We start from the raw sequence: 25,344 nt of genomic DNA on the forward strand, positions 1-25,344 counted from the left end.
AGCGTATCAAGGAAGGCTTCCCTGAGGAAGTGATGTGAGCTGAAACTTGACAGGTGCCAACTGGGTGAAGATGGGGTTGAGATCCTATGTGGAGGACATGTGCACATGGCATGTGCAGAGGCCTTGTGGGAATGGGCATGATGAGGGAGAGTCTGATGGAAGGCCCAAGTGTCTGGAGGGCAGGAAGTAAGCGGAGGCAAGGTGCAAGATGAAGCTGGAGAGGCTGCAGGGACCAGACCCTGTAGGGCCTTCTAGACTACTTTAGAAGTTCCCAGAGCAATGGAACTTTTGAATGGTTTGAGACTTTGGGAAGTGACAGGTCGGTACTTAGCAACAGGTACTTAGCAACAACCACCCTGGGTGCAATGAGGAGGGTGTCGGAGCAGGTGTGGGGCTGCTGCAGACCAGCAAGAAGGTAATATGGATGAAAAAGAGACGCAGGGCTGAAGAGCTTTTTAGGAAGTAAAAAGAGTTCAACAATAGATTGTGTATAGAGAATAAGGCATCCAGGATGGCTCCTGGGTGCTGATTTGGGTCCCTGGGTGGCTGGTAGAATCATTTGCTGAAAGACACTGTAAACCTGCATTCTTCTATTCCACACTGCCTTGCGCTAAAGATTTGAAGGTGGTCACTATTTGTGCAAAAGCAAATAGGCTTATGAAGAGGTTTGCAACAAAGGGTAGTACTTTTAATGACGGAGGGGCACTGATGGCATTCAGCGGACAAATGGTGTGGAGGTTGCTGAACAGTCCTACAGAGTCCCACGTGTCAAGAATTGTTTCACCCTGAATACCAATAACACCCTTGAGGGGAAACACTGCATAAAATGCCAGATGTGTGTTGTAAGAAATAATGGGGGCAGGGTGGTGCCTGAGTGGCTCAGCCAGTTAGGCTCTTGATTTTGGCTCAGGTCATGACCTCAGAACTCATGGGATTAAGCCCCAGGTCCGGCTCCGTGTTGACAGTGCAGATCCTGCTTGGGATTCTCCTTCTCTCTCTCAAAATAAATAAAAAACAAAAAAGAAATTATAGGATATTCTAGAGATATTTGGGGAAATTTCCCTGGCCTTTCCTCCCATAATACGATTCTTGGGACCACATGAAGAATGGGTAGGTGCCAATTATACCCATCTCATTTCTGACCTTAACCTTTTCTTTAGTGTGGCAGGGGTAGGAGTGTGTGTGTGTGTGTGTGTGGGGGGGGGGGGGGGGGAGGTGTACATATCCATTAAGCTTTTCACAAGAATGTGAGTAAAAATGATGGCCTTCATTCAAAACTGTATATACAACATTTCGCACCTGTCCGCCTGCCCGATCCGTCCATTGTGTTGTTGGCTCCTTCTCACCTCTGTCCCATACCCCATCCATCGCTTTCTACCTCCTTAGTGTTTTGCTGCCCTCATAATACAGGTCACTATGAGAAATTAACCTTGTTTCCTAGTAATCTGCCCCCATCGTTAGAAAGTGAATTGCGTGAAAGCAGTGTCTTCGCCCGTCCTGCTCCGCGCTGGAGCCCAGCTAGTGGGCTAGTGCCCAGTTCCGCGCCTAAGCTCGAAAAGAGGGAGTTTTCATGCTATTTCAGGGAGTCCATGGACCCTCTACAGTGCGCTCACAGGAACCGAGCAGGAAACCAGCCATTCCAAGCAGCACACTAGTGCACAGCCCGGCACACCCCCTTTGCGGGCGGAGGATGAGGCGGCCTGCGCAGGCCCGCTTCTGGCCCCGCCCACGGCAAACGTCACCGCGGCCGTTACGCCGTTAAAGCGTCTCGGCGCGCGATTTAAAACCAGCTCCAGACAGGGAGAGCGAGATGGGGCCTCCCTGCCCAGGTGAGGTTGAGCGGGTGCGGGGTGCCGCTGGAAGGGGTCGACGTGAAGCGGTGCTCCGGGCGGGCAGGGTCGGCAGGCGGACTGAGCGGGAGATGCGGATATTCTCGGCCTAGTTGTTGGTCTTGGGCTCTGCTGGTGGAGGGAGAGGCAGGCGCCGAGAGGAAGAGGCGGGAAGGAAGAGTGGGGGAGGGGTGTGCCCCGCCAATCAGGACACGGCTTCAGTCGGCGTCCGGAGCGCTTGGGCCGATCCCCACTCCTCCTTACGGTCGCTGGGTGTGGGGCGACCTTTCCTGTAGGCTTCTATGCCGTGCGCGGTGTCTCTCCATTGAAACGGTGGTTTTCCTGGGCCTGCCGTACGCTTCGCACGCGTGCATGTATTTTTGCATTCATTCAGTAAGCGTTGAGCGCTCCCTTTGGGCCAAACGCTCTGTCAGGTGCAGAGATACAGTAAAGAACAAAACAGTTAAGATCCCAACCTCTTGGAGCTTGTATTCTAGTTGGGGAGCCAGTTAACAAACGAAAGAATTGCGCATGAGGCTGAGTGCTGTGATTGAGAATAGCAGAGTAAGGGGAGGGGCCCCTTTCATTTGAGGATGCAAGGAAGGTCTTAGAGCAGAGACTGGGGAACGGGTTCTAGGGAGAAGAAGCAGGTGCGATAAAAGGGCAAGGAGGAAAGAGCCTGGCTTCCGCTAGGACTAGCAACATTGTGCCTGAACAGTGAGTGAGGCCCTTGAGGTAGGCAGGGCCTTTGCAGGTCTTGGTAAAAGGTTTGGAAATTTAGAGTTACGTTTTGGACGTGGTAAATGACTCATGTGAGAGACTGTTGAACGGGTCAGTAAACATTGGGATAAGAGTTGGACACTCCGGGGAGTGATATGGGCCACTCAGGAACAAATTTGGACATCATCATCATATAGATCATAAAACCATGGGAACAGGTGAGAATGCTAGAAAGACCCTGTAAGAAAAGACACTCAGGACCAGCATTTAGAAGCTAGATAGAGAAGGGGGAGCTTGAAAAACCGTCAGAAGAGAGCGGTGACATAGAAACCAGGAGTGTTTCAAGAAGCACTTGAAGGGTTTTCATCTGTTTCACATGCTGCTGAAACTCTACAGAGAGATGAAGCCTGAAAAGTAGCCAGAAGTTGTAGGTGATAGTAACAAGATAGTTTTCATAAAGTGGTGGGGGTGGTAGCCAGACATAGAGGTTTGAAAAACGAATGGGAGGTAAGGAAGTAGATGTAGAAAGTGTCTTTGAGCTCAGTAATCATCTGAACGAGAGAAATCTGAGGAGTATTCCAAGAATTGAAGCGTGCCTCTGATCCCCATCTTGAGTTTCCCTCTTAGGTTCCTCCTTCAGTGCTTCCTATTTCTGTTAAAGTCTTTTGTCTCAAGGTCCAACTCCCCTTCTTCTCTGGAAGTGCCCTCATCCAGATAGTAACAAGTCCTCTTGATTCATTCCCTAAATATGTCTCTTGCCTCCTTCCTTTTCTATTTTCTCTTTCTGTTCCTTTTGTTTGTTTTGACCTCACCTCAGAGTTAATGTCAAACATACTCTTCAGCCTGTGGGAAGCTATCAGGGGAACATGTGAAGTTCTTCTTGTATTTTATTTATTCCCTTTTATCCCTATGCACCACTTTTGAAAAAATTAATGTTTTTTTTTTTGAGAGAGAGAGAGGATGTGAAGGGGCTCCGCACTGACAGCAGAGAGCCCCATGTGGGGCTTGAACTCACGAACAGTTGAGATCATGACCTGAGCTGAAGTCAGACACTTTAACCAACTGAGCCTACCCAGGCGCCCCAATTAATGTTTTTATTTTTAAGTTTATTTCTTTTGGGAGAGACAGAGTGTGAGCCGGGGAAGGGCAGAGAGAGAGGGAGAATCCCAAGCAGTCTCTGTGCTGTCAGCGTAGAGCCTTACTCAGGGCTGTAACTCACGGAACTGTGAGATCATGACCTGAGCTGAAATCAAGAGTGGGACGCTTAACTGACTGAGCCACCTAGCGCGCCCCCCCCCCCCACCCTTTGCCACTTATGTTCCCTTCCCCTTACATGGGCAACACTTAGTGTTAATTGTGTATCACTTTTTTTTTTTTAATTTTTTTTTTTTTTGAGACAGAGAGAGACAGAGCATGAGCAGGGGAGGGGCAGAGAGAGAGAGAGAGAGAGAGAGAGAGAGAGGGAGACACAGAATCCAAAGCAGGCTCCAGGCTCCAGGCTCTGAGCTGGCAGCACAGAGCCCGATGCGGGGCTCAAACCCACGAACCATGAGATCATGACCTGAGCTGAAGTTGGACGCTTAATTGACTGAGTCACCCAGGAGCCCCTATATTCTTTACTTTTCACTGTCTGTCCCTCATGTCTCTCATGTTCTTGTTCCCCTCCTTACTTAGCTTACATTCCCTGGTCAATCACTCTGTTTCATACGCTTCTAACCCCTTCTAGCCTTTTGCCCTCTTCCGGCCTCTGTATACTTTCTTGATAAAATCACAATCCTGATTAATTCCAACTCTGCCTACTCTCCTTGCCCCTGCTCACTTGATGGTCTCAAGGGGACCCTAAAGCTGCCCAGCAGTCATGCTGTATTCCCTTGTTCATCCACTCTCCTTCTTCTAGATGGCTATTCCATACCTTCCTTTCTCTCCTGAAATCTCCAGTACCTCCTCCCTGGCCCTCACCCTTAGCTACTGCGTTTTGGTTTTTATGTGCTTCTTATTTTACTAAGAAAATTAAAACAGTCCAAAAGGAACATCCACAAATGCACCGTTGTGCTTGCTCCCTTACCTGTATCTCTGTCTGTGTTGTCTGGCTTCCTTTCTCTTGCTGTGGATGGGCTTTCTGTAAGGAAAAGCAATGCTCTTACTTCCTTGAATGCATTGTTCCTTGAATGCATTGTTCAGTGACTTTTACCCTTTATTCTGCATGATCGCTGTGAATAGTGCCCCCCCCCCCCCCAAAGATACCTGGAACCTTTGAATATGGTATCCTTATGTGGTAAAACGGACTTTGCTGGGGCACCTGCCTGGCTCAGTTGGAAAAGCATACAACTCTTGAATTTGGGGCTGTGAATTGGAGCCCCATGTTGGTTGTAGAGGCTACTAAATAAATAAATATATATATATATATATATATATATATACACACACACACACTCTAATACAAGATTATAATTTGAAAAGGACTTTGCAGATATGATTAGGTTAGGGGTCTTGAGATGGGGAGATTATCCCAGATAATCTGGATGGGCCCAGTGCAATCTCAGTGGTCCTCATAAGAGGGATGCAGGAGGTTCACAGTCAGAAGGCAATGTGATGACAGAAACAAGAGGTTGGAGTGATGGGACGAATGTAGGCAGCCTCTAAAAGTTGAAAAAGACAGGGAAGGAGATTCTTCCCTGAAGCCTCCAGAAAGAACACGGCCCTGCTAACACCTTGATTTTAGACTCTGACTCCAGGACCGCAAGAGAATACGTTTGTGTTGGTTTAAACCACTAAGTTTGTAGTAATTTGTTAATAGCAGCAATAGGAAACTAATACAATTTCTTTGCTTCATTCTCTCTATTAAGCTGGAGTTTTCCCATCTTAAAATTAATTTCTCAACCTCACTTCCCTTTCAACTGCTTCCCTCCCATTTTAGTCCTTCCTTATTACCACGTAAGTCCTTGAAAACCTTGTCTCCATTTACTGTCTCCCAGTGTCTCTTCTCCTATCTTCCCTGGAATCTATGCCTGTTTGACTTTCTCCTCCCGCTGCTACCCTAGGAAAACGGCTATTGTCGAGGTCACCAATAAACCTCCAGGTGGTTAAATCCACTGACTGATTCTCAGCCCTTCTCGAATTTGACCTCCTTTCAGACCTCACTAATTTGTCAAGGAAGCATCAGAAGGCCGTCACGCCAAGAAAAACGTAAACTATAGAGGTTCTAGCCACGGAATATTCGAGTTGGAAAAGGTCTTGGTGGCAAATGTGCAGTGAACTTCCACCCCAGGAGAGGCCCCAAGCCCACTTTAGAATAGGAAATGTTCTGTGGAAGGTTTGTTGAGCAAGTGTTTGGCTCCATCACCGTCAGCCACAGTGAATACCTTTTTCTTCAGAAATCCGTGGGCACCCCCACAGTACCTCCTCACCTTCAGAACGGGTGTTCTCGATGCCCCTGCCTCGGAAGGCCCCTCTCAATACTCCTGGCACCCCCGTCCTTGAAGACTTTCCTCAGAATGACGACGAAAAGGAGCGACTGCAGCGGAGACGCTCCCGAGTCCTGGACCTGCAGTTCAGCGCAGACTCGCCTCATTTGCTAGCCTCCCCATCGAGCAGGTGAGTGCATTCGGGGCTGCCTCCATTGGGTGGCTGTCCTGACGCGGGTCACGTGGGTCTGGCATCTCCACGATACCATGTGGGATTCTGGATCCAGATTTTGAAAGTTTAGGGTATCATGGATCCTTGCCAGAGTTTGTTGTTTTTGTTTTTCGTGTAGGAATATTGACGTTTCAGCCACGATTCCTAAATTTACAAATACACAGATTACAGAACATTACTCCACCTGTATCAAACTATCCACTGAAAATGTGAGTATCTGGGGCGCCTGGGTGGCTTAGTTGGTCGAGTGTCCGGCTCTTGGTTTCGGCTCAGGTCATGATCTTGCTGGTTCATGAGTTCGAGCCCCATGTCAGACTCTGCTCTGGCAGCACGGAGCCTGCTTGGGATTCTCTCTCTCTCTCTCTCTCTCTCTCTCTCTCTCTCTCTGCCCCTCCCCCCGCTTGTGCTGTCTCTTTCTCAAAATAAATTTTTAAAAAATTATTAAAAAAAAGAAAAATGTGAGTATCTGCTGGATTATCAGTGAAGATACTGCAACTTGATCACAAGGGAAATCTATCCTTGATTCTGTGGAGAACGCGCAATTGATGATAATTATGTGCTTTCATTGTCCAGCGACTCTTCTTAATGCTAATATTTTTCGGCATGCTTTTGCTGCTTCTTATGGGCCTTCGATGCTCTTTTTGATAAGGTTGCCTGCCACCTGCAGTGTATCTAGAGAGGCAGCATTGCTTAGGGGTTAATAGTGTGAGTTCTAGAGCTAGCCTCTGTTGGAATCCAGCCCCTGCCATTCACGAGCTGTATAGTATCGGCAAGTCGCCTAAGCACTCTGCTGCATTGTCCGCTGTAAAATGAGAATGTGACTAGTACCTGCCTCCTAGAGTTGTTCTGAGGGTGACCGAGTCCCTTTATGTGCAGTGCTTAGAACAGGGTCTGCGTACAGTGAAAACTCAGGAAGTGTGCTGTCACCCTCTGGGCCTTGAGAATGGGGAGATACGTGTATGGATTTAGCCCTGTCATCAAGTGTTTGTGGGAATTGATACCTGTGGTGAGATGTGGGCTGTTACTTTGTAAAAGCGTAGCTTCCTCTATTAGGGTAGCATTATTTACATGAGCCTAGGCTATAAATAACAAACCTTTCTACGTTTTTCTGTTTTCAGAAAATTACTACCAAGAATGCTTTTGGTTTGCACTTGATTGATTTCATGTCAGAGATTCTTAAACAGAAAGACACCGAACCGACCAACTTTAAAGTAAGAAGGATGTTCACCTTCTCTTGGATGTGAATTAATGATGATTATTTCTGATATTTAGCACAATCCTGTACTTGAATTCTGCAAATACATGAGAACCTTCCTTGTATAAGACATTTTATTAGCTTCTTTACTTTCTTTCCTAAACTGATGAACTAGAGATCTCTTTGTGTTATATTTTGTTTATTCCCTGTCAGTCTTAGGGGAATCTTTGTCATTTTTTTCTTAAGAGCAAGTAAATATTTTACAAAGCTTGCTGTGTTTTTGCTTGTTCGGCAGTTCCTTTTTATGCCTCCAGTGAGTATAGCTCTGCTTGTTTGACTAGGTGGCCGCTGGCACTCTGGATGCCAGCACCAAGATCTACGCTGTGCGGGTGGACGCTGTCCATGCCGATGTATACAGAGTCCTCGGGGGGCTGGGCAAAGATGCGCCATCTCCAGAGGTAGAGAACCATGATGCAGGTATGTGGGTTCAGATCTGGATTTAAGGGGCTGGCTTAAGGGTGTAGCAGGTAGTGATTTGAGTAATATGTTGGAATGAAGTCGTAGGAAATCAATAATCTCATTCGACTGAAGACATGAACATTTTCAGAATTGTATATGAGAAGATCCTTAAGCCCTAGAGTTGTTTTTCTTCAAAAAAGAGAAGAACCTTACTAAAACTTTTGGCTTTTATTTAGGCAAGATTGAGTAAACATCACCAAGTGGGGGAGCTTCTGATTTGGGGGGGCTTTAGAAATTGGCTTGTATTAGAAGCCAAATACTTAAGGTTTCTCCCGAAGCTGTGGATTAGTTTTTGAGAGAGAGGCAGAGCATGAGCAGGGGAGGGGTAGAGAGAGAGAGAGAGAGGGAGAGAGAATTTGAAGCGGGCTCCAGGCTCTGAGCTGTCAGCATGGAGCCTGACATGGGACTCAAACTCACGAGCCACGAGATCATGACCTGAGCCCAAGTCAGACGCTTAACTGACTGAACCACCCAGGCGTCCCTGAAGCTGCGGATTAGATGAGCCTTTTGCTTTGAGAGAATGGCACATTCCAATTATGATTGCTCTTTAGAGGTTTGAAGAACATGAGTTAATTAGTTTAGTTACGTGCTCCAGAGCAATCCTTGCAGTAACTAGTCTTATTTCTTCTTTCAGATGGAAGTGCTACTGAGACAGGAACAACCAAAAAGGCTCAAAAGCCAAAGAAGAAGCACTCCTACAAAACCATCGAACAGAATATAAGCAACCTCAATGTCTCTGAAGCAGATCGGAAGTGTGAGGTGAGGAACTGTGTGCAGTGTGGTCTCTGACTAATTCGGAGCCTCAGTGGCTGAAACTCGGCAGAGCCAAGCCTGCCCGGTATGCGTTTGCTTAGGCCTCAAGGGAGTAAAATATATAATTGGCATCTGCATTATCATCCCTTAGCTTTATAGTGAAGACAGGTATAAGTCCCTGCTTTCCCCACAATATTTCAGAATGATTGAGTCGAAAGAGATGGCAAATTACCAAGGACTCTAATCGATCATACCATTAATTTTCTTTCCTAGTACATGCAGCAAAGATAATGATGGCTAACTTTCACTGTGCATTTACTGGGTACCCTATCCTGCCCAAAGCCTGTGAGCTGAGCTGTGTTACCTCGCTTGAGGTACAGGGCGTTAAGTAACTTGCCCAAAATGATACAGCTAGTAAGCAAGCTGGGATTTGAAACTAAGTGGCCTCGCTCCAGAGTCCTTGCTGTAAACAGCCTTACGATCTGGCAAATCCTAAGGAATCTGCTTAAAGGCAGCCAGAGGCTTCATTTATCTTTAGCATAGTTAATTTAAAGCAAAGGTGTTGGTACAAGCTTTTTTAAAATTTTGCTATTAAAAACAGTATCTCAGTGAACATTCTTGTACATATTTGTGGTCTTCTGAGGATGTATCTGTAAGAAAATTCTGAGTCATAGAATTTCCATTGGGTCGTACCAATCTACTATGCCACCAACAGTGGACTAGATTACATTCTCCTACCTCCATGACATTTGTAAATGGCAGTTAAGGTCAAGAGACTGGAATTGATCACCAGAATGAGCATAGGTAGAAAAAGGACTGAGCCCTGGGATACCCCAATCTTAAGAATTCAAAGAGCCAAAGAAGAAACATTCAGTAGGTAGGAGGAAGACCAGGAGGGTGTGGCACCCAAATGAGAAAGTGTCAGGGAGGAGGGAGTGATCAGCTCTACCAAAGTGGCAACCTGGGGCCACTGGTATTCTTGGAGAAGGAAGGGCCTATGGAGCTGAAACTCAGACCAAGGAATGGGTGCTGCTTGGCTCAGTGTCCCTGAGTTTGGAAGAGGGGCTTGTGGGACCCAGGACCCAGACCTCTGAGGAAGGCATTCTGGTTGGTGCTGGTGTCTGTGAGGGGCACACAGTGAGGCTGGTTCTGTGAGTGTGAGTAAAAGTGCAAATTGAACTCAGCTAGTGCATCTGGGGTGAAGAAGTCCTGCTGGGTGACAGCAACAGGAAGCCTACAGAAAGAAGCAAGTCCCTTCCTGTAGCCTTGCAAGCTCCCTCTAGTGTCCCCTACTGGTGGAGCCGAACAGGAAGCTGCTGGCAAAGCCCAAATGTGGTCCTAGAGCTAGCATCACAGAGCGGACAATACGAAGTTGGTTTGGGTCTGAGAAGCAATACCTTAATAACTGGCAGAGAGGTAAAGTGTCACAATATCTACTTCCGAAAAGGTTCGGTGGGGGTGGCAAAGAGAGAAAGCAGATATGCAAAATGTTACCCACACAGAGGTTCTTATTACTATTTCAACATTCTTGTAGGCTTGAAATTTTTCTTAATAAATGGGGGCAAACAAATGGCAAGAGAGGAATGAAGACACTATAGGCTGTTCTTTTGAAGAGTTTTGCTATAATTTGGAACAGAGTAATGGGTGGCAAGTGGAGAAGAAAGTAAGGTCTGGAGGGTTTTCCTGGTTTTTGCTTTTTTAATGGGAGAATTAACAGCATGTTTACTTGTTGATGGGAACAGTCTAGTGGAGAATGGAGGAGACTTGCTCAAGTAGAGTCTTTGAGCTCGTGAGAAGGGAAGGGAATGGACAGTGTCGACAGAATTTGGCTAAGGAGCACCCATGGCTGGTGAGAGATGGCATGCAAGTGTGCACGTGTGGGAGCGTTCCAGGTAGTCCCTTCTGGTTGTGTCCCACCAGCACCCCCCCACTCCCCCCCCCATTGAAAATAGGAAGCCAGACCATCAACTGTGTGGAAGAGGAAAGGTAAAGGTTTGAGGAGAGAAAAAGGTAGGAGGGTGGGTGAGCAAGTGGACTGGGGAAGTAGAGTTTGCTTGCCAGACAATACTCATGGTTGACTTGAAGGCCGTGGCAGACGAATATAAAGTAAGTTCAGTCAACGTGACTTTGTGTGTTTCTCTGACAGTGGTTAGCTGTGTGGGTGCGAGCGTGAAGCGGGCAGAAAGCTGGATTTAATACAGGATTGTATTCAGCTGAATCAATGTGACACAGCTAGAAAGGAGCACTGGAGTGAAGATCATGTGTGAGGGGGTGGTTACGATCAGTGTTTATGGAACTTTGGTGGGGAAAAGAGGGACAGCATAAAGCCGTATGATCAGTGGTTGTAGGGCCTGGTGGGTCAAAGACTTCTTGGTGTTAGAGACAAGAAGGTGTTGGCTGGAAAGATGTGAGGTGACTGTCAGGGGCACTTAGAGTTGAGCAACAGAGAGGCTGCAGTCATGGTTAGGATTCAATTCAGAGAAGAAGAAAGGGAGTAAAAGACAGGAGGTGTGGGGTTCATGCTGGGATCTCTGGAAGTCCTGGGATTTTCAGGATGAAGCTCAAGACCATTGAAGGAGAGGATATCAAGGAACTGAGAGGCCACAGTGCTGGATGGATGGATAGATGGATATTGAAACCACCAAAAACTATGACAGCAGTAAAATTGGAGAATAGTAATGAGCCAAGAGTGCATATTAAGGTCTCCCAAGAATTGGGTAGACCTGGGGATTGGAAGGAGATTGAAAAACATATGGGCAGAGGGTGATGAGGTCTGACCTTATATTACGTTCAAAGCTGAGGGTTTTAGGACTTGGGAAGGAGAGTAATCTGGAAGCAGCGATGAGGAACAAGGAACTTCACCTATCCCACATCTAGGCCAGCGGTCGGTTGGAGAGCTGCGGAAGAGGAAGCAGCCGCACTGGTGAGCCTGCAGGGAAGCAGTGTCCTTGGGCAGACAGCAGGTTTCATTAGAGCAGTGCCCCTTAGCGTTTTGTCATTCTCTTCCTCCTCCAGAGCCTTTTTAGATATTGTCTTCCTACCCCTGCCCTGAAATGAATTATAAAGGAATAAGATTTTGTCAGGTAAGTTTGAGGCTTAGAACCGCAAGTTATTATAACTTCTGAGATTTTTTTTCACCCTCTCCCAGAACCCGTTTTCACTTCCTTTAGAATGATATCACCCCCATTGAAAATGAATGAGTTACAGCTGGTAGGTGAAGAAAGAAGTGGGGGAATGTAGGGAATTTCGGTGATGACTGACCGAGTCTAGAGGGCCCTGGCAGAAATTATCAATTGTTAAGAGAGGGGGGTGGGGCCCAAAAAGGGGATGTCGGAGCTGTATAGGGTTTAGAGCCTGGGAAATGTAGAATCCTGGGGGCTCCTGGGTCTTTTATACGTAACTAATAAATAAACTAAATAGAGGGTAATAATGAAATTAGTCCTGGTGGCCTCATGGCAGATGGAAGTGGTAGAGGCTGAGCATGCGGGGGGCTAGGAGAGAGGAGCCTTGCCAGTCTTATTCTGAGTGGTGGGGCAGTTCTTCTCTGGACTTGCCTGGAGGCTCTAGCCTGTGCTAGTGTGAGGACTGTGTGTGAATTGGCAGGATGGGGCCTGAGGAAGGTGGATCCACTGAGGCCAAGGCCAAAGAGGGAGGGGGAAAAACAAGGGTGGCAGGTGCTTTGGGGAGAGAGAGTTGTATTTATCGATGTGTCAGCGTTGACCTTGGGTAGTGCCAGATTTCTAGGCAGGTGATGTAAAGTTCAGATCCTAGTTCCACTGTCTTAGCTGTGTGGTTTGGGAAAAGACTCTGAATCTCACTTTGTTAAATTGTAAGAACAGGTGACATTAGTCCTATCCACATACGGGTTTTGTGGTAGTGAATCTGTTCCTAGCAAACTGCTTTTTATCCATAGTAATATGTTGCATACATCTGAAGAGAAGCCATATAATTCTTTCCCACCTTCCTGTCCCCTCCCCAGTTCTCCATTTTCCCCTTTTCTTACATCCAACTTCAGCTCTTACAGAAAATTCTGTTTCCAATCATCTTTTTTCTGACCAGGTAGACCCAGTTCCAGGGAGCCTGAGGAAGCTTGCAGTAACTACCCTTTCCAGTTGTTCTAAAGAGAGAATGAGAGAGCAAGCAGTGCTGCTCCCTCTAAGCCTGTGGTGGTCAGCTACATCTAGGCCAAGTGAAATCATTCGTCTTTTGGTGTTGGGTTTTTTGTTTTTTTTTTTTAAGTTTATTTATTTTGAGGGTGGGGACAGGCAAAGAGAGGAGAGAGAAAGAATGTGAAGCTGGTTCTGTGCTGAGAGGAGAGAGCCCAATGCGGGGCTCGAACTCACAGACTGTGGGATTATGACCCAGACTGAGTTGGATGACTAACCGACTGAGCCACTCAGGAGCCCCATCATTAGTCTTGAAGAAACACCAAGTACCCCATCCTAGAAAGTATTTTTTTGCTCTGTAATCTGCCGTAATGGCCCAAAGCCCAATTTGGAAGATAAACAAGAGGGAGAGATTGTCACAAACCTAAAATTTGAAGTTTCAACTGTTTCTTGAACCCACATTCTCTTGGAGATGGCATGGAGATGAGAAAGCAAATGTTCTGTGGGTGTGTCTAGACCAGTTGAGAACTCTTATTTGTGTATGAGCTGATCTGTTTTGGACACAGCTCTCTGTGTGCAAAATGTTTGCTGTCATGAGAGATTCCAACCTGATTATGCTCCAGTTCTTTAAACCAGGAGAGCACAAATAGATACAATGAAAGGAAGTTCAAGGCACATAGTATAGGAAATCAGAGTGGGTGGAGGTCAGAATTGATGGAAGAGGTGAAATTTGAAACTGGGCCTTAAAGGAAAGGTAGGTATTTTCAGATGGAGATTGCCAGGAAGGTGATTCTAGGCAGCTAGGCAGCTGGGTGGTTTATAAGTTTGTCTAGAGCCAAACTAGAGTTTGTCTAGTATTTACTCACACAGCTGAAACCACCTAGGCTTTACCATGCAGTTCGTTGTCTACCAAGGTCTCTTTTTACTCTGTCTTTTCCTTGCTGTGGACCCTTGTTTCAAAGGTTGTTCTACCCAAGGTACCTGGCTATCTCAGTCTTTAGAGCATGTGACTCTTGATCTTGGGGCTGTGAGTTTCAGCCCCATGGTGGATGTAGGGATTACTTAAAATATAAATAAATACATAAATAAAAGACAAAAGCTTTATCTACCCAAACTATGCAGTTAGCAATAATTCATTTTCCCCTCAAATTACTCAAAGATGTTAGTCAAGACCATTGTTCCTACACTAGCATGATGTAATTCTAGACAAAAGTGAGGAAAACTAGTGTTTTTCAGTTTTATTTTAGCATTTACAGTTCCTGCATTGACTCTTTGAAATGCTGAGTTTCATTAACTACCCACACAGGACCTCAAAGGGTGTGGGGCTCCAGGTGGGAAGCCAATGGTCTGGGTAGCATTTTAGGAAGGGAATGGGAATAGCAACACTAGTATTTTTGGAATGGGAAATGAGAAAGACCAGAGGCAAGGGTTAACTTAGGCGTGGGTTGTATTGGCGGCAATAGGGGTGAAGAAGGAAGCGATAGATGGTAGAGATGTGCGAGGAGGAAAACTTGCCAGGCTGTGTGACTGGGTGAGCGGTAGGGAGACAGGAAGAACTTGGAGGTGATATATGTGATACTCGGGCTAGGAGGATGGTGAGACAGGTTTATTGGGAAGGCGAGAGGAGAGTCTTGGTTCTGGTGGGGCCAGGCTCAGAGCTAAGGGGGCCAGGAAAGAGCCAGAGACCCACATCTGTCATCCCACCTGAGGCCTCTTCTCTCCGTAGTAGCTACATCCGGAGACATAAAACCTGTGAATCCAGTACCCAACCTGTTTCCTGTCGCAGGGCCACCTGTACAATCAGGTGACTTCTGTCCTCTTGCCACACGTGCGTGTGCCTTGCTCTGTCCTTGTTCTCGTGCTCTGTGCCCTGTTCTGCCTTTGGGATTGGTGTCATGTGGCCGTGCCACTCCTACTCCTTATCCCAACCTTGGGAGCCTTCTTACAGCCTATTCCATGTTTTACCCATCCATCTAGTCCTGCTGACTCTGCCTGTCTTTCCCCTCAATCTCTTAGTGTGTTCCTTCAAATCTGTGAAAATATTTCTGTTCAGAGTAATAACGGGATCTTGTGAACAGATCCCTCATACAGGTTTTCTAAGTCCACAGAATTTGTTGTGATAGCATTCTACTAGAGATAGCTATTTGAAAACTGACTTATGGAAAGAGACCAGCAGAGGGATACTGTCTGTGTAGATTATAAACAGATTGACATAGTAGAAGCTTGTTCCCATTTACCGTGTACTTGAGCACTATGCATTTATTCATCTGACCACACACAGGCTTCCTTTTCAATTGGTATCTGCTAGGATGAGATTCTACCTATCAGAAAGCCCTCGACCTGTTTGGATCATGTGCAGAGATACTTCAATCCAGCATATGCAGTTGTGTATAAGCAGGGTCCAGTGAATGAGATTTTATATTTGCTTTGGCTGCATTCCATAATTCTTCGGTTCCCTCTGTTTTTACGTTCAGATCGATCCCATGTTTCAGAAGACAGCAGCCTCATTCGATGAGTGCAGCACAGCGGGGGTATTTCTCTCGACCCTCCACTGCCATGACTACAGAAGTGAGCTGCTGTTTCCTTCCGATGTCCAGACTCTCTCCACTGAAGAACCCCTGGAGTTGCCAGATTTAGGTTGGGTAGAAATGACAGATTTAAAGGGTGAGTACACATAGTGAGTCTCACCAGAGCATTTCAGTCATCAGAAAAGTTTCCGTACAGCCCTGGAGTGTAATAAGCCTGTCATTACGTTGCTTGGCTAAATTACCAGAAGGTGCCTCTGGAATGCCAAATTGGGCATCCTTTTGGAAGAAACTAACTTCTCTTCATCTCTGCAGCATGGAGTCTAAGAGTAGTAGCTGATGCCCACCTGGTCTATATGTGTTGCATCCCTCATGTGCCCCTGTCAGCAGCCAGCTTGCACAGTCACGTTTTAGAGCCCTGGGCTAAGCCTGGCCTGTCACAGTTTGGACTTGGGAAAGGAGCTTTAAAATAGGCTTTTGGTGAGCCAGGGAGGCCTTGTTCTTCTGTTACCAATTTAGGGGGTCCTGAGGAGAAGAGGGCATTGTGAATTATTTTCAGACTCCACTGTGGTGGTCTGAGAATGGACCTGTCCTTTTGTTAACTCCTTATACTGGCTTGGAAAGGGTTTTATCCCCCCTCCCATCCTACCGTCCATACCCCTCTGAATCATCTGAGAAATTGTGACAGCCGTGGGTGGGGGGGATGGCAGGTGCAGGAATGTAGTAGCTACACTTGTGTGCAGTCTTTTTTATGTGTTGCATGAAATTGGTCCTCCCCCCCACCCCCCTGCCCCCAGGGCCACACAGATGTTACGGTGCCCATTTTCATCCTTTCTATTCTTGTATAAAGTTTTTTTTCTTTTTTTTGTTTTTTGCTTTGAGAGAGAGAGAGTGCACACGTGCACATGTGTGAGCAGGGGAGGGGCAGAGGGAGAGAAACTTAAGCAGGCTGCACGCCCAGCATGGAGCCTGATGCAGGGCTTGATCTCATGAACTGTGAGATCATGACCTGAGCCAAAATCAAGAGTCAGACACTTAACCGACTGAGCCACCCAGGCGCCCCGATTCTCGTCTAAAGTTTTCTAAGTACAGCTGTTTTGTGCTCATGATCTATTTCCAAGTTTATGCTCCCAACTGGGACTTTAATCTTGTGAGGTAACTAGTTTAGTTTGGGACTAAAATAAGTAGCATTGCATGATTGGTTGCGCAGTTAGTACACTTTTTTTTTTTTTTTTTTTTTTTTTTTTTGAGAGAGAGAGAGAGTGAGCACAAGCAGGGGTGGGGCAGAGCGAGCGAGGGAGACAGAAGATCGGAAGTGGACTCTGTGCTGACAGCAAAGAGCCCAACGTAGAGCTCAAACTCCCGAGCTGCAAGGTCATGGCCTGTGCTGAAGTCGGACACTCAACTGACTGAGCCACCCAGGTACCCCCAGTTGGTACACTTTTTGGAAGGGTTTTTGATTTCCCAGCTATAGCATAGGGGCACAGAGTCCATTTCAGAGTCAAATGTCTGTGCTTCAGGTTTCTGCCCTAATGTTTAAGTAACTCTTGGAATGCCAATGTGGAGCCTGCTTCCAGTGTGGGTATGTCTTTGGAGCACCACCCTCTCCCTGGACAGAAGTCTGTGACCTGGAGCTTGGCCTCCAGCCAGCCTCTGCCACAGAACAAGAGGCAACTGAGCCTCCCATCTCCATCGTGCTGCTCTGGTCGTTCTGAGCAGGGAGGAGTGTGCTCCATCCACATTCTTTGCCATCGTCCCTCTTTGCCATCTTCTGTTCTCTCCAGCGCCCTTGCAACAGTGTGTGGAAGATTGCCAGATCTGCCCTTCCCTGGCTGGGTTCCAGTTCACTAAATGGGACAGCGAGGCACATAATGAGGTGAGTTCAACTTTTAGACTTCTAAGGGCTCTGGGCATTTGTCCAACTGCTCATGGTTTCAGTGAGATGGCCCAAGACAAGTCCTGCCCAGTGAGAACCAAAACTGTGGCATCATTTTTATTTGGCCAAGAGTATAGAAAATATTTCCCTTGGCACTTCTGTAAGGACTAAAACCTGGGGGCTAGGAATGGAGGGTGAGGCAGCCCTGTCATTCCTGGGTGTGCATTTTTTTAATTAGCTTTACCCTCTAACATGGTTAATTCCAGTCCTCTGGTCTCAGGCTGCTGTCAGGCTCAAGGAATTTCCTGCTCTTCAGGGTTGAGTCCCTTGGCACAGAGTTTCCTGAGAAATTGTCATGTGTAGAGCTTTCCTCTGTATATTTTTAGTATGGCCCCCTTTAGCCTACATACTACCACTTCCAGAATAAATGGTCTCCATGGAAAACAGTTTTCTCTAAACATGTAGTTAATGGATACAGATTCCTGTTTCATGTTTTACAAAATGTGCCTGATGACAATACAGCTTCATCCTGTGCTGCACAATATAAACTTCCTCAGCGCTTTACTATCGTGAGAACGTTGGCTCTGGGGAGGTGGGAGGAGAGGCTGGAAACTCGAATTTTGGGATGAGAAAGGAGTCTGTTCCTCCAGCGGTGGCTGGGGTGGCCGTGGGAATGGGGAGTACTAGAGAACCCTCTCTTTGTCCTCTCCAGTCCGTGTCTGCCCTGGTAGACAAGTTCAAGAAAAACGAACAGGTGTTTGACATCAACGCCGAGGTAGAGGAGGATGACTGCGGGGATTTTCCTGATGGGCCCGTGGAGGACGACTTTGATGCGAACGATGAGCCTGAACACAGCATGGCTGGGGACAACGCTGAGTTCAGGAGCTGGAAGGAACCCTGCCACACTCATAGCTGCCCGTAAGGCTCTCAGGGCCACAGATGTTCCCAGCGGAGTTTTCCATTTGTTCTTTCCCTGCTGAGACAGTCGAATTTCATCTCTGAGACTGGCTAGGCTGGCGTGCTGGCCATGTAGTCCACACAGGCTGAGCCGTTCTGACTCACAGAATCACACCTGCCTGTGAATTTGGCTCAGCAACTTAGTGGTTATAAAACTGACACTGTGGGAGTTTGTAAGGATAGAACTAAAATATGTAAAGTGCTGGAAAAAAGTACCCGGGATACAGGAGCTACTTCAGTGGTGGCTCTTGTTACGTGTTTTGGTAGCACAGAGTGTGCTTTCTTTCTACACATGACGCATAGTCTGGCTTTTGGCTACATCACTGCATGTCAGTTATAGACACAAACAGGCTTATGTGCTGCTTACAGAAACAGTGGCCCCTGCCTCTTCAGGGTCAAGCAAAGAAGGGGGGCTGGGCAGTGTTCAGTTACCAGATAGGCAGACCAGGGATAAGCAAAGCAGGGGAAACTAAATAAGCAAATAAAACTGAGCATATCGGGCAGGAGGAATTAGCCTGTAGTAATTTAAATTTTTTATTACTCTAGTAGGCATAGAAGAAAATCAGAGCTTTCTGGGCCTTTTTATACGTACTGAAGAGATTAGTATTGTTTTAATTTTGAATATGGCTTGGAAGCATCATAATCACGTAGTACCAAGGGCCTCTAAAGGTCATGAATAGGCTTGGGTGTGGGAGATTCCATAAGACTACAAACGAACAGTCCCTGTGCCTACAGCAGTTTTGTGTGCCTGTGACTGGGGACAGCTAAGCTGGTTTGCTATGGGGTGAAACCTTAGAAGTTGTCCCGTATAATTTGTCTGCTTATGTGGAAAATGATTTGATTGATAATGTCTCTTCAAATCGGAGTAGATAGTGATGGGCTAAACATTTAGCACCTCAAGGCAAAACTACCATCTAAGACCTTTGGCACCGTCCTTTCTTCTCCTGGTTTGTACTGTTAGTATACTTGCAATCTTGTCCCCGTTCCCATCCTATCTTCTACAAAGTGAGAAATGGTAGGCAGGTTGGTGGGATTAGCTCTTTTAATATCATTTTCAAATGTCAGAGAACAACTGTTACTTTTCCTGGCATCTGAGGAGTTGATGGTAACAAAGGGCTTTAGTTACTTCCATTTTGTTATTTTGAATAAATGTCTCCATTTCTCTCCAGTTTCAAACAGAATGAAATCGTAGAGTCCATCCTACTGAGTGCATTAGGGCCAGGGGGCTTAGGTTCTAGCCTAAGGTTTTGTCCATCTTGAAATCCCTATCCTTGGCCTGGTGCTGTTCTTTCCCGAGAGCTCAGTAAATATTTAAACTGCACAGACTTGACTCTGTCATTGATAGATGTGAGATGTGGGACAGAGGCAAGTGGCATCACCTTTTAGGGTCTTGTGTTCTCATCCATAAAATGAAGGGTTTGGACTAGATAATAATGTCTGAGCTCATGAGTGCTATATTATTCTGGCTTTGTGCCAGACCCATGCCAGGTGCCTTACCTGCATTGCCTCCCATAATTTACGTAGTGCAGAAAATGTCATTTCTTAAGCCTTACAACAACCTTATCATTAAGTCCTGTTATCCCCACTTCACAGATGGGGGAACAGGCTCAGAGAAGTTAAATGCTGGGATGGAGCTGGGTATCACTCAGCACCTTTGGCCAATTCTGGCTGCATGTAATGAACTTTGGATAGTAGGCTCCCCCCCAGAGCATTTCACTGAGAGTCCCTGAAGCCAGGCTCTTCGTCACATTTCCCAAACTTTTCCTGGGTGATTGTACTGTGCACCCGTGATGACAACACTGTACTGGACTAAAAGGTCTTTAAGGGCTTCTCTAGCTCAAGGTGGGTTATGGCAGTGCTGAATTATAAATTCCAGTGTTCTGTAGGATGCCCCATGTTATTGGTCCCTGGATGGCAACACTTGGACAACTGTGCACATCATCTGTTAACAAGGCCGGGCCTGACAGAAGTGTTGTATGTCCAGCAGCATCTTGGGCGCATTCCCTCTTCCTGCAGCAGTGGGCCACGTGTGCTCTAGCCAATCTCTCTGTGTACAGGTGCTTGCTGTGGTTACAGACCTAGTCTATACTCCAGGGCCCACCACAGCCTGCTCCATGCATGTAAGAATGAAGCATTTTGCTAAGTGCTGGGTGATGTGCTAGAAGCCAACTGGGAGGAGACCTTTACCCTGCAGGTTAAAGTGTGATGTGCTGAACTGGTGCTGAATTGAAGGAGGAGCCCTGCGGTGGGGGAGCAGGTAAAAGAAATAGTTCCCCCAGAGGGGATTAGAGAAGCTTGATGGGGGTGGGGGGTAGGCCTTGAAAACTGGATAGACCATGAAGTAGGTTGGTTGTTGAGTCAGGGACTTAGGACCAGTAGGGTGCCTGCCACATAGTATTGTGTATCGTAAGATAAAATGGCTAGAGTTCAAGCCTCAAGGGCCTTAGCCCTGCCCTGGCCCACAGATTCTCAGGGGATGGGGGCCAAGCTCTTTACAGCTTTGCCTATAAGTTCCCAATAAAGTCCCAGCATGACTGCCAAAACAGAACAGTATCTGTGAGAATTGAGCAGAGATTCTACTGAAGGCATCGTCTTTCTCCCTCCGGAGCTCACAGTGTAGTACAGTTGTTATCAGTAACATGGGTGTTCTACAGACTGGAAATGTGAATTTTTTTGAGCATATTCTTATTTTTAAAATTAAGTTTTAATTGCACAATAATTATACAAATCCAGTTTCCTAGTTCTTAAATAAATATTCTGTAGATACAGGTGAAGTCCCCTGTTAAAACTTTTTAACCTTATTCCATAAGGTTTGATGTAAAGAGGATTTGTGTGTATGGATCGCACAGTATGGATGAAAAACCCCTTGGTGCCTGAAGTTCCCTTGTTACCTTTACCTTTAGAGGGCAGTATAGCAGCACTAACATACTTTCTGATGTGTCAGGGGCCTTTAGGAGAAAGCTACCTCGCACATACTAGTACCTTGTAGAAAGGTTGAAAAATCAACCGAAAACTGCCATGCTGGACTGGCCAGTTAGACTTCACACACAGCAAAGAATAAAGCTAAGATGGCTTAACGGATTACAAGTGCCCCTCCCCACCCCGATCATTTGGGGGACAAATTAGAATAACATCTGTTTCACTTTTGGTAGAGATTACACTAGTGTTATTGGAGCCCTCACTTTTGGAAGGATGGTGAAGAAAGAATGAGAGAGAGATTATCATCTTGTGTGGTGGGAAATCTTCCATATGGAAAGATCTTGAAGCTGATTCAGAGAATTGTGTCCAACTCCCAGCTCTGGCATTTTATTAACTGTGCAGTCCAACTTTCTCTCTGCCACTTTTCTTGTCTCTCAAGTGGGTAAACTTGCATTTTATGAAGCACTTTAAAACCTCCTTGTATAGCTATGATCATATTGTTATAAAATTAAGAGAAGCAAAAGCGCTTTGACTAAGTAAGAACTAAAGGATTTTTAACGATGAAGTATTTATATTGAACTAACTCTTAGAAATCCTGCCCATCTGTGAAAGCTGAGTAGGTAGTCTTCAGTTGCCTCACATGCTGCTTTACGTGTAAATGCATGATTGTGTTATATATATTGACATGTACGTGGTTGTACATGTAAAAATGTGATTTCATGTGTGTTACAGGGAAGAAATGATTCCCCTTGGGGATGGAGACATTAGGACCATGTGCCCCCTTCTGTCCATGAAACCTGGAGAATATTCCTATTTTAGTCCCCGTACCATGTCGATGTGGGCTGGCCCGGATCACTGGCGCTTTAGACCCCGACTCAAACGTATGTACTTCTAGATGGAACTTGAACACGTAGTGTCAGTGACCATCCAGCATGTGTGGGAATGACCACAAGCTTACAAGGCAGGACTCTAGAACTCTGAAGGGCTTGCCAGCGTTTTATGTTTTGCATTCTATCTTTGAATGGAAGGGATTAATTAGCATATTTTTTATTGTGTTTTGTTAGCAAGACCACAAATTACCAGTTGATGAAATAGGTATGTGGTTTGCCTTTCCTAATGCCATTATGTTGTTCAGATAAAAATGGTATTTTGCCATTGATAAGGATCCTGCAGAATGGGTAAATATTGTCCACAGAGGTGAACGGTATTGATGTCTGTGTTCATTTCTGCAGATGATGCTGCCTCCAAATCAGAAAACAAAAAGAAGAATACAAAGAAAGATTTTGAAATTGACTTTGATGATGATATTGACTTTGACATATATTTTCGAAAAACAAAGGTTTGTGCTAGATTTATTAGCATATGTGCTTTCTTAAATTACTCTTTTTACTCTTCTTTCTTTTCAGATGTGATTTTTTTTTTTTTTTTTTTTTTTTTTTTTTTTAGTATTTATTTATTTTGAGAGAGACAGAAACAGAATGCGAGTGGGTTAGGAGCAGAGAGAGAGGGAGACACAGAATCCAGAGCAGGCTCCAGCTCTGAGCTGTCAGCACAGAGCCCAACGTGGGGCTTGAACTCATGGGCTGTGAGATCATGGCCTGAGCTGAAGTCAGACACTCAACCAACTGAGCCACCCAGGCACCCCTAGATGTGATTTTTGTTTTAAGTTTATTTATTATTTTGAGAGAGGGAGAGAGCACTAGTGTATGTGAGCAAGAGAAGAGCAGAGAGAGAGAGAGAGAAGGAGGAGAGAATCCCAAGCAGACTCTGTGCTGTCATCATGAAGCCCAGTGCAGGACTCAAACTCAAAATGGCGACATCCTGACTTGAGCCAAAATCAAGAGTTGGACGCTTAACCAACAGCCACCCAGATGCCCCACAGATGTGATTTTTTAAACAATTAATTACAAATATAAGTTTTAGAGTAAATAGATGGTTTCATTCTCCCTCAGTCTCTAGAGGAATTGAGAAAAAAACCCGAACTCAGTGGCAGATAGAATCAGGTTTAGAATAGGAATAATGTCTAGCAAAATCACTCTTTCACATGGAACTGGGAATTCTGACAGTAGACTAGTGCTGCCCAAATCCTTTCCAAGCTCCTCAAAAAAAAAAAAAAAAAAAAAAAAAAAATATATATATATATATATATATATATATATATATGTTTAGAACATTCTTATTAAAGATGCCTAAAAACTTTTTTTTTTTTTTTTTTAAATTTTTTTTTTCAACGTTTTTTATTTATTTTTGGGACAGAGAGAGACAGAGCATGAACGGGGGAGGGGCAGAGAGAGATGGAGACACAGAATCGGAAACAGGCTCCAGGCTCTGAGCCATCAGCCCAGAGCCCGATGCGGGGCTCGAACCCACAGACCGCGAGATCGTGACCTGGCTGAAGTCGGACGCTTAACCGACTGCGCCACCCAGGCGCCCCAAAACTTTTTTTTTTTAATAGGCTGCTACTATTCTGACCAAATCCACTTTGGAGAATCAGAATTGGAGAGCTACCACTCTTCCTACGGATTTCCTGTATGAGACTGATAATCTTGTCCAGCTGCATCTCAAACCAGGAACCAGGGTAAGACCAGGATAAGACTGTTCCTTGGTTCGTTCAGGCTGCTGCTGTTGTCTAACCTGCTGATAGCATCAGAGGTATCGAATGATGGGTAGTGTGACTGTCAGACAGTGCCTTTAAGGAAAAGGAGAGAGCGAGAGGAGAGATGTGTGTTAGCCCAGGGCAGTTACTGGAAGACGCAGTGGGTATAGCAGAGCTAAAGGGAAAGCTTATGGGATAGATGCACACCAAAGATTTGAAATACATCAGTTGGTTAGACCTCCGGATGGACACTGAGCCCTACACGCTGAAATGCTAGGGCGATAAACAATCTTTTGTTGAGGTTCTTACAAGATGTTAGTTATTGCTTGATTCTCTACTTTCTTGTTGAGGTGGTGGATTCACTAGGCAGATGCTGTTCCCAGCCCACGTTGCCTTCCTCATGGTCAGGGTGTGGACGGGGTGTAGACTGTGACATGAGGGGTGATGTAGGTGCCGGTGTCTGACTGTGCAGTCCTCAGGGAGTTCTCCAGTGCTGCGCGACCTTCCTGGCTCCTCTGTTAAGATGAGCACTCCAGACCACTTGGTGCTGTACCTAGTCGCCGTTCGCTTCATCTGCCTGTGGTTCTTCTGGTGATGCTGGTAGCAAGCGCATGTCACTGTTGCCAGGGCAACCAGTCAGTGGTTCAAGCTAGCTTTCATTTATCTAGACCCCCATTCATTTGCATTCCTGGTGGTTCTAGTCTTGTGGCGTCATATACACAAACCGTCTTCAGTTTCCTTTTCCTTATTTTGCCTGTTTCTGTACAAGACCGTAATGATATGTATACAGCTCCCCCAAATCACTGATATCTCACATTGTGTTTTTATAAACCAACAGTAATTTATTTTCCTTTTTAATCAACACTGTTTACTTAATAGAAATACTCTTAAAAGTGCAGAAAGAGATACAAAACCGCAGTATGAGAAAGTATGGCTATGGTCAGTATTGGTAAGATGCTAGCCCCCTCGTTCTGATCAGAAAATGGAACCCTGTGGCGGAAGAGCAGAATGGTAGGACACTTCTCAAACCTTGCCCAGCCTGGAGCTGCTCTCTGTGGCCACAAGCCACCCCCTTTTCCCTCAAGCCCTTATTGTGAACATTTGAAGATTGTGGCCTTCGGTGGGAATTTGCGTATTCAGATGTTAAGGTGGTAGAACAAAGTCTTTGAGACATTGCATTCCAGGGGGTGGTTTTTTGTTTTTGTTTTTTGTTTTATGATTGTCTCTTATAGAGAAAGAACTTTTGCTTCTGATTGTCCATAGGAACAAATACACGGTGTGTGGTAGGGCAGCCAGGCAGCAGGAGCTGGAGTTCCCTGACCTTCCCAGCAGAGTTACACTGGGAAAATCACTGTTAAGCTCTGGAAACCCTGGAAATTAGATGCTGGATTAATAAGCACTATTTGGTTAGAGACTATACAGATCAACCACCCATCCAGTTTAATATCTTGCAAGGGGATTCTAATAGCAACCGTTGTCATGTTCCCTTCCTGAAACACTTTTTGTAGACTATGGACAATTTAGAGTGTGCCTCGAGGAGAGTATCCTAAATGGAGAGGGATTTAGAAATAGTGTTATAGGAGGAACAGTGGAAGAAAGTAGACAATAAATACCTATTGCTGAATATTATTTTTGGATTTGTATTATAAAAACATTGTGAAGGGTTTTTTTTGGCTGCTTTTGGGTATAGAGTTGTATTAAAATATTCAGTAT

At 45.7% G+C, this 25,344-nt stretch overlaps 1 protein-coding gene across 2 annotated transcripts in view; it reads left to right on the forward strand.

The window, feature by feature from the left end:
- The first annotated feature begins 1,713 nt into the window (after window positions 1–1,713).
- Window positions 1,714–25,344, forward strand: part of NCAPH (non-SMC condensin I complex subunit H) — a 33,409-nt gene continuing 9,778 nt past the window's right edge. For both annotated transcript variants that reach the window (XM_060653794.2, XM_060653800.2), the window contains exons 1-12: window positions 1,714–1,829; window positions 5,924–6,143; window positions 6,304–6,394; window positions 7,304–7,396; window positions 7,722–7,857; window positions 8,534–8,658; window positions 15,233–15,422; window positions 17,068–17,159; window positions 17,872–18,077; window positions 21,768–21,916; window positions 22,268–22,374; window positions 23,491–23,613. In XM_060653794.2, coding sequence (XP_060509777.1) covers window positions 1,811–1,829; window positions 5,924–6,143; window positions 6,304–6,394; window positions 7,304–7,396; window positions 7,722–7,857; window positions 8,534–8,658; window positions 15,233–15,422; window positions 17,068–17,159; window positions 17,872–18,077; window positions 21,768–21,916; window positions 22,268–22,374; window positions 23,491–23,613 — 1,551 coding nt within the window. In that variant the 5' untranslated portion in view covers window positions 1,714–1,810. The remainder of the gene's footprint in view (window positions 1,830–5,923; window positions 6,144–6,303; window positions 6,395–7,303; window positions 7,397–7,721; window positions 7,858–8,533; window positions 8,659–15,232; window positions 15,423–17,067; window positions 17,160–17,871; window positions 18,078–21,767; window positions 21,917–22,267; window positions 22,375–23,490; window positions 23,614–25,344) is intronic.

Source organism: Panthera onca, chromosome A3 (genome assembly GCF_046562875.1).
Source record: "Panthera onca isolate mPanOnc1 chromosome A3, mPanOnc1 haplotype 2, whole genome shotgun sequence".
NCBI classification, from domain to species: domain Eukaryota; kingdom Metazoa; phylum Chordata; class Mammalia; order Carnivora; family Felidae; genus Panthera; species Panthera onca.